The sequence below is a fragment of the Saccostrea cucullata genome, unplaced genomic scaffold (assembly GCF_032062105.1).
Source record: "Saccostrea cucullata isolate Sc308-1 unplaced genomic scaffold, CSIRO_AGI_Scuc_v1 ctg2956, whole genome shotgun sequence".
NCBI lineage: Eukaryota > Metazoa > Mollusca > Bivalvia > Ostreida > Ostreidae > Saccostrea > Saccostrea cuccullata.
This window is the reverse complement of record NW_026934919.1, coordinates 44,752-57,514: the sequence shown is the minus strand read 5'-3', so window position 1 is coordinate 57,514 and position 12,763 is coordinate 44,752. Positions and strand designations below refer to the sequence as shown.

At 33.5% G+C, this 12,763-nt stretch overlaps 1 protein-coding gene across 1 annotated transcript; it reads left to right on the top strand.

The window, feature by feature from the left end:
* Positions 1-525: 525 nt before the first annotated feature.
* LOC134241544 (snRNA-activating protein complex subunit 3-like) lies at positions 526-4,123 on the top strand. The gene is made up of 4 exons (XM_062723582.1): positions 526-641; positions 942-1,106; positions 3,073-3,180; positions 3,469-4,123. The coding sequence occupies exons 1-4, from the start codon at positions 526-528 to the stop codon at positions 3,614-3,616; spliced, it is 537 nt and encodes a 178-aa protein (XP_062579566.1). The 3' UTR covers positions 3,617-4,123.
* Positions 4,124-12,763: the final 8,640 nt, after the last annotated feature.

Below are 12,763 nucleotides of genomic sequence, written 5' to 3'. Positions count from 1 at the left end.
TTGGTAATATTTTCCCTTAGTTGAGACTCCAATGTAGGGAATCTACAGTATTTGTACAATTGAAGGTACAGGTACTTACAGGGCCTGGCACTATAAGTCACAAGTCTTTCTGATGGGACCCTGATCAAACAAGGTCTCATGTCAGGGTTATCTTGCCAAGTCAAGGGTTTTAAGCCCCTGCACTCCACATAAACCCTGATAAGAGTGAAACAAAAACCCAAGATTTGGCACAATATTAAGAACACTCACTGCCCAATGGCCCTGAATGCTGAATAAAGGTCATAATTCAAAGCCCTTGATAGTATAAGTGACATCTCTATATGAGTGGAACATTTTTAAATGGATGTAAAACAACATTCAATCAGTGCCAACGCAGAGTCACCCTAAATTGAAGATACATATCAAAAAGTTTAGAATGCTTTTACTATAAAAAATAACCTATTAGTGTTACAATACACAAAGAATCACCAATATTTAACCATTTGTCTATGAATTTTTATTTCAATTCTTCCATATTGTATGTACATGTATATCTCTACCAACTTATTTCTATTTCAGGATCTCTACAAATCTGGGTTTTTCTACATTGAGGGCTGTTTTTACAATGATTTCCGTGACAGTGGTGCAATTGATTACAGCCAGTAAATATTTTTTTAATTAAACTTAACATATACTTTATCTGGTAGAATTGCCGTACAGTTATGAAATAGGCAAATTAATTGTTATGTAATAAAAGTAAAAGGAAACATAAGTTTGAATGAAAAAGTTAGCAAATGATGTCTCTCTCTTTCTTTCTACATTAAGTGGGAGGGAGAGGAGAGGGCGAAGTTTGTTTATTAAGCAACATCTTCGCTAGCCAAGAGTTTCTGATACGCCACTCTCCTCATAGCGTAAACCTTTGGCTAGCAAAGATGATTCAACCTAAACATTTGAATTTTTAGAGTGATTCGTGACTGGGCCAAGGACCCGGCCCGGGAGATAGGAGCCATGCAGACAGCCTCAATGGAGGACACATCATTCCTGGACCTGACCCTCAGACTTGGTCAACCCTACGTTTACATGCACCAGGGAGACTGTGAACACCTTATTGTCTTCTCGGATATCAGGTACCTCAAGAAATCTTCAAAGTGCGATTAAAAAATATCGTGTGGAAATTTACTAAATATAATTTTTTATCTCTATTTTCCTGAACTTTGTGTATAGGATAGTTTCATCTGATTTTATTTTCTTTTTCGGAAAAAAATCAAAATAGAATAATATACCGTAATTTTCGGGTTATAGGTCGATACTTTTTTTCTCAGAACCGCTGGGGTCGCCCAATATACGAATTCGACCTTTCTAAGGCTCAAGTTTACGAAAAATGTCCCAAAATCAATAAAATTTACGTAAATTTCAGAGCAAATTTGTGCCACTTCCGTAACTTTTTTGATTATTTTTCGCAAAAAATTAATGCCTAGGTAAACAATAAAATATTTATTCTATAGCTTTCTTACAAAATAAATTCCACTAAATATCCGTTGATGACAAAGGAAAAAACTGTGCTTCATCAAGTTAATAATTCCTCAACGTGTTATCCATTGCCATGCGGTAGCCATCTTGTGAAGTTAGGAAGTCGCTACCGTTTACTAAAAGAAAAACCGCAACCGTATCAAAATTTAAAATACAGAAAATTTTTCAAGATCAGAAGTGTAGTGTTTTACCATTAATTAGTAGATTGATAAATTGAAATAGTATTAATTTTTTTTATTGTGACAGTCTTATATTTATTTTAATGTAAAATGAGTGAAATAAATTGTTGCCAGTCAATTCCTAAATTTAATTACCAAATAAACCGATAGTCATTACTATATATTTTTTTATTTTATTTAATTATAATACCGGTCAAACGAACTTATTTTGAATATACCGGTACTATCATACGTATTCGGAAGTTATTAATTCATTTCTTATAAACTTTAAAGTATCGGTAAATTCACGATGCGTTTTTTTTTTATTTGCTGAATTTTTTTTGTATAACTAATTCTTCCATCCAATAATTTCCCCGTACACAAGAAGTACACTAAATTACCGCTATACAAAGATTGGCTTCTAACGAATTTTAATTGTCTGACAGATAAAAGGATTTACACTGTGTACACGCAACACCTGTGTTGGTTTAATACCCGCAGGGCATGATTAGCAAATCCACGTGCCGTTATAGGGTATTAGTGTTACACATCATTGATCAAACAAAGCCATGAAATTCATAATGACTGTCAAATTGTGGATGTACCGGTACTCTCAATTTAATTTATAAATTAAACTTACAGCGTGGTAATATTTCAATTCTTTACTGTTGCTTTATATATACATTCAATGGTCATTTGCGGGTTTTAGCATATCCCTGAAGAACAAAAATTAAAATGGCGGACATCGAAGCAATTGTCGTCCACCGGTAAATAACTAACTGAATAAATTATATTAGGAATGTGTCCAAGTTCTGAAATCAGAATTATTATTCTTTGATCTCGGATATTTCCCGAATTATAGCTTAAAATAAGAAACGTATTTACGTGTTATTTTTGCCTCTGGTTTAACAACAGTATGAAACTTCGGAGGCATTGAACAGGCAAGTTGGAGAAAAATAAGTGGTAACACAATTCAATGAAGTTTTAACTACATTCTTTTGTTTTCATGATACGTTCATGTCACGGAATTGCCCCGGTAATTTAGGTTTACTTGTTCTGATACGTTGTATCTGCGTAAGAATCTTTAGAAAACGGGAAAAAAAAAGCCTCGTCCTATATAGTAAGTTCATCCTATCTTAGGATTTTTCAAAAATTAAGGCTGAAAATGAGCCTTTCGACCTATATACCCCATCGACCTATAACCCGAAAATTACGGTAACTTTTTTTTCAATTTCTGATATTTTTCTCTTTTTTTTTCTCTATTTTTCTGTTTTTTCTTTAGAATAACTGGTACACAAAATGAGAATTTTATAGGTTTTATTATCCGGAAACATAATTGCCAGTTTAAAATCAATTTGATAATAAACTAAGTTAAGTATAATTTAGAGCCATTAAATTCTTGTAGGATATTGAGTCCTCAGGATACACAAGATATCAGAGAGTACCCTCTTGTAACACACAAACGTCTGAAGAACCAGACCAAATGTAGAGTCTGCCAAATGCATGCTTCCAGGTAAATATTTAAAGTAAATTGTTTTAGATCCGTGTGAGAGAACAATTCTTGGTTGTTGAATGAGTAATATTTAGTGAGATGATATATATATATATATATTGTCATCAATATCATTTTGTCCCGTATTTTGTTGTTTCAATAGTTGTTCTTTATTTTGTTGTATGATATAGTCCTTTATTTTGTTGTATGATATTGTCCTTTATGCTGTTATTTAATTATTTATCCAGTTTCTGTTGTATAATTAGTTGTCCTCTATTTTGTTCTATAATTAGTTGTTCTACATTCTAGGTGGATGGCGTACAACAGTGAGCATGCTCCTGAGGATCCCAGCTTTTTCTGTGAACAGTGTTTCCGATCTCTCCATTATGACCAGCATGGAAACAAGATTGGAAATTTCCAGGCGTTTCGATTCTTTGACAGTAATTCCGTTATATAGTACTCACAGGAACAATAAGGCTTTCACCTAATCTTTGATAGTAATAAAGATATTTGTGAATAGTGATGCCTCTCTCAATGCCCAAGGAAACATGCAGTCATCCTGATAACTTACCCAATACTTCAGTAATCAGTGTGTGTATAGTTCCAGACTCAAGGAAAACCTCCAGTCATGCAGAGGCCAGCTTACTGCTTCACAGATACCTACCTCAAAGGGACAGCCAGAAACAGCATTCTAAAGAAATATAGTTTATTCAGGATGAGCGTTTAGCATTCAGATACTGATACAAGTTATGTTTTATTTCAGTAATGTAACAACTTACTCTTTATACAAAAACATTAAGGATGCAATGAAGAATGTAATTAATATAAACTGAAAGAACTATACAGATCCTCATCAATTTTGAATTGTTAGCCTAGATTTTTTAAATGTCAATGAAGATTATTGTGAAAGAAGTTTGATGAATTTTAACTCTTTCTACCATACCACAAAGTGTTCATAAAAAAACAGAGCACTTAAGAAGTTCAATGTTTTCTTTCTTGTACAATCATGTAATAAAGTACATAAAACTTATTAATTTGTGGCTTGTTTCGTGCTCACAATTCTGTATCCCCAATCTTGAGAAGCTACAGTAAAGGCTTGGTATCAAGTCATAATCCAAGATCATTAGCATCTGTTTAATTATGAGTACTAAGTTGAAAGATGAACATTTGAGATCACCTCTCTCTGCTTAATCCTCACAGTTATATAGAGTTCTGAGTGTATGTTAGTTTTACATGTTAAAGACATGTAAGTAAGCTGGGATGCAAGTTTTTAGGAGGAGTGTCTACTTCTGCTATAATAAATGTAAGACAGAATTACTGTAGATCACTTATTTTTCGCGACACCTTATTTTCGCGAGATAGTCATCGTCTCTTTATAAGCGAGACAAAATTTTCACGAATTGTGGTCATTACTCTATATAATCTTACGGAATTCTATTATACGCGAGAATGAAATTTTCGCGAGCATACCTTCTCGCGTAATTACGCGAAAATAAAGTTCTCGCGAATAAAAAGTGATTTACAGTATTTAACTTTAAACAAAAGAAGAGGGAACATCTAAATCAACCTTTCTAAATATGGAAAATACTTTTTTGTTGTGGTGATGTTTGGGGCACATTTTTCTTCAGTAGAGGGTGCCATTTTTTAAATAAAACTAAGAAATTCTGTAGTGCCAAACTTTCAATTTTGTCCATGCATGGAATTAATTGATTTTCAAATAAAAACAATACAGTTCACATTTTTGTGTATGTACTGTGTATGTCTTATTACCGATATATAGTGGTTTCATTTCACTGTATCATGCATCTTTTGTGGAATATTTCATTACCAAATAAACAGTCCACATGCACCAGCCTAACAACACTTATCAAGGCTTCAGCATGAAGGTATAGATCCTAATCTCATCAAGTCATGTGATTCAGATACCTGAGACCATAGAATTGTTTCTTGGCGACTTCTTTTATACCAATTATAAGTTCTTTGTTTTTATCAATGAGAGTAACGATGTTGAAATTCATTATCTCTGAATAGCTCTGCTTGATTAACATTGAAAACTGTCTCATTGGTGCAAACAGAGATTTACAATGCCACCATTAATGCGTTTATATATTATGCCCCTCCTTTGACGAAGGGAGGGCATATTGTTTTGCTGTTGTCAATCACTTGGACGGTCCACCAACAGTTTTAATTCATTTTCTTTTCAGAGGTTGCACATACTTAATGAAATTTGGTATACAATTTTATATTAAATAAAAATACTATAACATTCTGAAAAAAGTAAGATATAAAGATTTTATTTCATCATTAATGATAACTACATGATTTGAATTGTGCAAGGTTAACAAAAGAAAGCCTCTTTCGTTACTCCTCACTGGACTTTTGCGGAGACACTGACCTTTACAGTTGACGGCTTACTTTTACACCAGAAAAATATACGAGAGCTCTTTTGTGGAAAAGAAAATAGAACTTAACATTTAACAAAACAATAATAACGGGCTATTTCAAAGATCACATTACGTGAAGGAAACGGCAACATTCCTACCCTCAACACCCTCCCTTCAAGTCTTGACTAACTTCTGCCGAGTTTTCTTACCGAAACGTGTCTTCTTCTTTATTTCATTTCTTAATTTGTTGAAAATGAAAGGATATGTTAATATTTGTAAAAAAAAGTATCTAAATAAATTTTTTACCACCAATTTTATTTTTTCTTTGATAAATTATTTCAAAGCATCGTATACAATAACTTTCAACTCATTGGATGCTTTCTATTTTTTCTATTTTCAATTCCGTATCTCCATACATGACGCAGATTTAATTGTCCAAGTAAGCATTTAACTGGTAAACTCAGTGTCTTCGCAAAAGTCCATAAAAATATTGAAAGTTGTGAAGGAAAAACTTCAAGAGTACTGTGTAATATATTCAAGAAGTGATATGAATTAGATGTGGATACTTAAAAATTCCAAAGAACTTTTGGACAATTTGAAATCACAAGATTTACCAAAATCAACAGCTTAAAAACTTACGACTTTTCAACCTTATACACAACCTTCCCCACGATAAATTTAAGTCCAGGCTTTTTGATATCATTGACAGCTGCTTCTTCAATAAAAATGGAACTCGTAAATTTACTTACCTGGTCATTTGTCATTTACAAATTTTTTTTTGTTAAAGCACATTCTGATTGCACACACAAGTACTCTGAAGTTGACATCAAAGAGATGCTTGAGTGTGGTTTTTGGAGACCAGGTATTACCACAATCTATTGGCATTCCCATGGGTACCAATTGCGCTCTGTTATTAGCAGAACTATTTTTTTTATTCACATGAAGCAGATTTTGTGCAGAATCTTATTCGTGAAAAGAAGAAAACACTTGCTGTGGCCTTCAACTCGACATTTAGATATATCGACGACGCATTTTCAATTAACAGTAGTAATTTCCATTCATACGTCGATACGATATATCCTGGTGAGCTTGAGAAAGATACCACAGAGCCTGACACATCTGTTTCATACTTGGATATTTTACTGAAAAGACAGACGTTAACGGTAATCTAACAACCAAGCTATATGATAAACTTGATGACTTTAAATTTTCGATCGTCAACTTCCCTCACTTATGCAGCAATATACCTTCATTACCTGCATACAGAGTATATGTTTATCATATATGTATATCAGTTGATTCGATAGAGCAGGTTCTACGTATGAACAATTTCTAAATCGAGGTAAATTATTGACAAGCAAGTGGATGAAATAAGAATATCAACAATCTCATTTAAAGTCACCATTTCTTAAGTTCTATGGTCGATACAATGACCTTGTCAACAAATACAATTTATCATTAAATCAAATGCTGACTGACGTTTTTCATACTAATTGTTCGTCCATTATTTATACAATGACTTAACGACGGAATTTTCTGTTATTTCCCGATCATGACAAGGAGCATTCGGCGGGTGTGACCGGTCGGCAGGGGATTCTCACTCCTCCATGGCACTTGTTCCAATCTCTGATGTTTCGGAGATCTGTGTTTGCTCTGCCTGCTCCTATTTTGTATTGTTTAATAGACTTTGAGATTGAATACTGTTCGTTATCCCCATTTCTTTCTATCTAGAGATCTGAAAAAAATGTACAGTTACAAATATCTGTTATGTATGTGCATGATGCATTTAAGTACATGTAGATGTGATAAGATTAACAAGTCTGAAATATTGTTTTCTCCATGACTTTTTTTGTCATCCTCACAATGACAAGGTTTTGGGATTTCAAAACTCCATACAAACTGTCTATAGTTTTGAAATCAGTAAACCTTAAATTGACATTGTGATGATGTTTTTTTTGTTTGCAGGTTGCTTTCAATATAAAGCTATGATCATACATCTATAATGAATTTATTGATTCTGCTTCCAGCTGTCCCTTGATCAGACCATTCCAGTACTGGGGTGTGAGAAGTTAACAGACCTCAGAGACAAAATCACCTGTGTTAATGATTTAGCTCTGGCAGGAGACCTTAGTGAAAACCCAGACTTCACTCCTGAACACTATGCCAAGGTTTTTGGTTCAATAAAATTATTTTTCATAAGTTTAACAGAGTAATGCTGTCCTATCTGTGATCAGATTGGGAAATTCATTATCTGTTAATTAAAAAAATTATAATCACTGTCAGGGTTCAACATTAAGTTACATCCGACCGAGTCTGACAAGTAAAAGTTCGGTCCGGTATATTTTATATCACCCCAAGGTAGCCTGACCGGTCTTGAAAAAACATTCCTCAGTACATTTCTGAACAGTTGATTTTGTTTGTATTATCGATGTGTTAAATCTGGTTTCACTTTCATTTTTGATCCCGATGAAAATTATTCACAATTTCAAATACTGTAAATGTATTATATTTAGCGTGTACGATATTTGGCGGAAATTGACTTTTGAATAAGTTAGCAGAGATTTAATTTAGGGCATTTCTTCATTTTCTTATTTATGTGTATATGTGAAAGACACTTAGCATTTTGCTTGATTTAGCGGTTGCTGTGTTACGCTAAATCCGCTAAAAAGAATACACAGCCAAATTTAATCTGTTTACAGTATTCCTGAAAAGGAAAATGAAAGAAAACTCTTATTTTTACTGCATCAAAATAGTTTTTACCGATTTTGTTTTTATATCATTAGTGTAATTTTACATATATCATTATTTTTCCAATGTTTTTGCTAAAAAGACTAAATCTACTAGGATTTATATAGGAGTTATCCTTCCTGCTAGGTCATGTCTACGACATCTACGGTGTACGATTTCAGGTCTTCAGAATCGATTAGAAATACATCTCCCTTTCTGATATATATTTTGAATTCGATATGAATTAATTTAGAATATTTTTGTTCACGAAAAATTAAAGTGATTAATAAAAAAAGACCAACTGACGATAACCATCCATTAGTTTACATTGACTTTGGTTTCTCCGGTGGAGGAAAAAACGAAGAAGGACTATTATTTACACTGAAACAAGATTACTTCCTTTAAAACTGTCTGTCTAATATATGTATATATTTATTTCATGTACCCGGTACATGTATGATCATACTGTAATTATTTTAGCAAAAAAAAGGCAAAACAACAACTAATGTATGATCATTCAGTGATTCACAGATATAAGGTCATGTCTAGTGAAGTTGAGGTAAGCTCTCGTAAAATTTCCAATAACTAGTCTGACTGGTCTAGTTTGTTTCAAAGTTAATGTTTAATGTAGAGTCCTGACTGTTTCCATTTGAACTATTGAAACATCTTTAGTAAATAAAAAAATCATATTATATTTAAAAAACTGGGACCACCACAATCCCAAATGGGAGTTAATTAGGGGATTAAAAGACAATAGATTATAGTTGCATCCAATTATGTAAAAAAATAAGAAAGTATATAAAAAGTCTTCTACAGATACACATATTTAAAAAAAATTGTTAAAAAAAAAATTCCAAATGCACATACAATTGATTCTTAAAATTATCATTTGAAAGTACTCTTGTGCTAGCATTTCTCCTTGAAAGGTAGGATTGGAATTTACCTGTGTTATTTAAAAATCAGAGGCATAGTTCACACAGAATGTACCACATTACTTATACATAATACATTATTATTGAATTCATCTTACTCAGAAAATGGGGGCTGGCTAACTATAGACCTGAATACTGAAAACATGCTTTATTCTGCTTGAGATTAATTTATAATCTAAAAACAGTCACCCAAAAACTTACAGTGCTTAATTTCTATCAGTACCAAAAAAAAAATTGTGATTCCCTGGATTATCTTGTTTTATACTGTAATTTACATTTGTGATGGATTTTATTGCAGATATTTTATTTTCTTAATTTGGTCTCTATACTGAGCAACAAACAAATTGTCATTTGTATCTGTATACAGTCCATAGGGTATATTCAGTCCACATTCTATGTAACGGAGGAACTGTCCATCCTGGTCTATGATGTGGACACACTCACTATAATCATCAGCTATAAGGATGTGACTCTGACTGTCTGTGGCAATTCCTCTTGGATAGAATGGTTTGTTCTTTGGAGCAGGAGTATGTCCAGTGTACCTGAATCTCAGTTTCCCGGCCTGATTGACCACCACTACTGCTCGAGCTCTATTGTCAGACACACAGATATCCTGGTTCCTGTTCTCAGTTATGTACCAGCATTTATTTAATGAAATTAATCTTGCTGATGAATAAAGTGCTGTACCTTTATCATCAAACTGAATGGTTTGTTTCTCTGTGGAGCCAGAGCAACAGCCAACTTTTGTTTGTTACCATCACTGTCCATGACAACCAGGGATTCACCATAAGAGGTACTACAGACACCGTCAGGTTTCCAGTTCTGTAGTCTGATCACCTCCTATATCTTCTCATTCTTCACAACGTTCACAGTTCTAGCATCTTCATCAGTATAAACTAGATCTCCACTTTTTGTCACTGCTATGTCATATGGCATCTTCCCTGACTTGGTTCTGATTGACTTGAGTAGTGATCCCTGATTGATGCTGAAAAGTTTTATAGAGTTGTTACCTCCACTTGTCCCGATTTTTTCATCACTCAGACAGGCCACGTTGTAGAGTACTCCATGCTCAGTGTCTATGGTGGTGACAGTCTCTGGTTCATCAAGCAGCTGTTTGACTGGAGGAGAGGATAATTTCTGTGTTGTCTTCATGCTGTAACCATGTTTATCTGATGTTAAAGAACTTGATGATAAGGCTCCAAATAGTTTACTGAGTTCTCCTTGGATTATTCCTGATGTGAATTCGGGTAAAGAGGGTTCAATCTTTGGTGGAAGCTTCCTATACTTTTCTACATTGCATTTAGCACTATTGACTTTAGAAATGTCTTTGGAGGCCAAAGCATCATCAAGTAAATCGATTTCATCCTTGATGTCAGAAATGTTCTTGTTTATTTCATCCAGATGTTTCTGCAGAGTTTGTAGCTGCATTTTTTTCTTGACATCAACTTCATTTTTGAGTTTCTGGACAAGTTTGTCAATTTCTCTGTGCCAGTCCTCTCCATGTTTTGTTATGGTTGTCGAGAGATCTCCATATTCCTTTTCTAACTGACTCATGCTGTTTTGTACATCAGATGCAATGTCCTGATATGTTGGATAAACTGTTTCTCTTAATTCAATTTGTTCTTGGATGATTTTATCCCTTTTTTCATGCAGAATTTGTATCATTTCTGATAATTTGTGACCTAGATGTTGAACAGAAGCAAGACATTTAGTGCAGACGGGAATGTCACATTGATCACAGTACATTTTACATCGTTCTTTGTTATGAGTTACACATTCAGGGTAGAGGGGGGTAGATTTTCTGTCCTTAAAATCAACAATTTTATGAGGTTTTGAGAGATTAGCAGAGAAATGTTCTCCAACACAGGCTTTACACAGGTTGACAAGACATATATCACAGTGCATCTGTACCACAGCGGTCTCACACAGGTCACATCGCATTAGATCCTGGGCACTGGTACGGGGGTCCATATTCAAACCTCAGGTCCTGAAATTGATTTATAGCTAATATGAATGATACAAAATAAGTTCAAGTATCTTGTGGAGTTTTGTTGACAAATATATGAAATGTAAAATGAATGAGAAAGATCCCGAAATCTGATATATATATATATGTACATGTGAACTACATAGACTAGTATTACAAACACCCTTCCTTTTACACTGTTCTATCAATCATTTTGTATTAGTCATATGTTGTCAAGGGATTTCTCATCTGGGTCTTCCTGTTTGTCTTTTTATCTGTCTTTAATTGTATATTGGCAAGGGAGTACATTGTAACCCTTTCCATACATCAATATTTACTCAACTGAAGTAATTATGAATTTTACTCCTCTCTCTCTCTCTCTCTTGTATGTGTGAGAGGGTGAGGGTGTGTGAGTGTGTGAACTGGAGAAGTAATAATTGATTTTAACCTGAACACAACACCCCACCCCACCAAGTCTAAACATTTTTGACATTTGTTAGACCTACCATTAACTCATAAATCAATAAAAATTGGGGTCAGGTGTAACGTTGAATATTGACCCGAGTTGAAAATTAACCCGGGGGTCATTTTTCAACGTTGAATATTGAGCCGGGGTCATTTTTCAACGTTGAATACTGAGACCAAAAGCCGTTGAATTTATACCCGGGGTCATTTTTCAACAGCTTGATATTTTTTTTTCTTACACCTGATGACGTCAACAAGTTGAAAATTGACCCTGTTGAATATTGATCCCACCTCAAAATTTGAACATTTTTTTTAGCTGGGAAGTTGTTTTACGGGATTTATCAGTATCACTTTATTTATATTTCGGTTTCAATTTTTTTCCCTTTTCAAGAATAATAGAAATAAACATACAGTATAACCCCGTGTATACATGTACATTTTGAACAGTGCACGGTTTTAGTTATCTTCAAGCATGACAACTTTATTTTCGACAATACTTTCCAAAATCCATGGCATCCATAAATAACTACAAAACAACGAATATGGCATAAAATAAAAATCTTTAAAATCTGCAATCTAGAAAGTAGCCCTATATATATTGATCAGGTGGGTGGAACATCCCATCTAGTCAAATTCAGTATAAAAATAACAAAATTTATAGCCTAAAAATTAGAATGAAATACATCGACCAAAATGATTCCAATGATAGGTAATATTTGTGTAAAGAGCAATATAGCGACCATAGCAAGTAAGTAATGCTGACTTTAAATAAATTGTTGAAATCCCTGTAACAATTAACTTTTTTGTCGGTAGACTGTCTCGGCTTGATCGCTTTCGGACCATAACCTTGAGAATGAGATTATTCTTATTCTGAAAAATTCTTATTCTATAGAATGTGATTCCTATTTGATTACTTGTTATTTTTATTCCATTATTTGTAATTTGTATTCGATAAATTGCTATTCCAATTACAGGAAATGTGATAATATGATTCATATATCATAAAATTTACATATTTTTTTTTTCTCGAAAACACGCGTTTCCTATTCGATGTCATTAATATTTAAAAGAATCGGTTGCTAGTCGCTAATTTTGTCATTCCTATTCGATAATTTTTTTTATTCGATAAT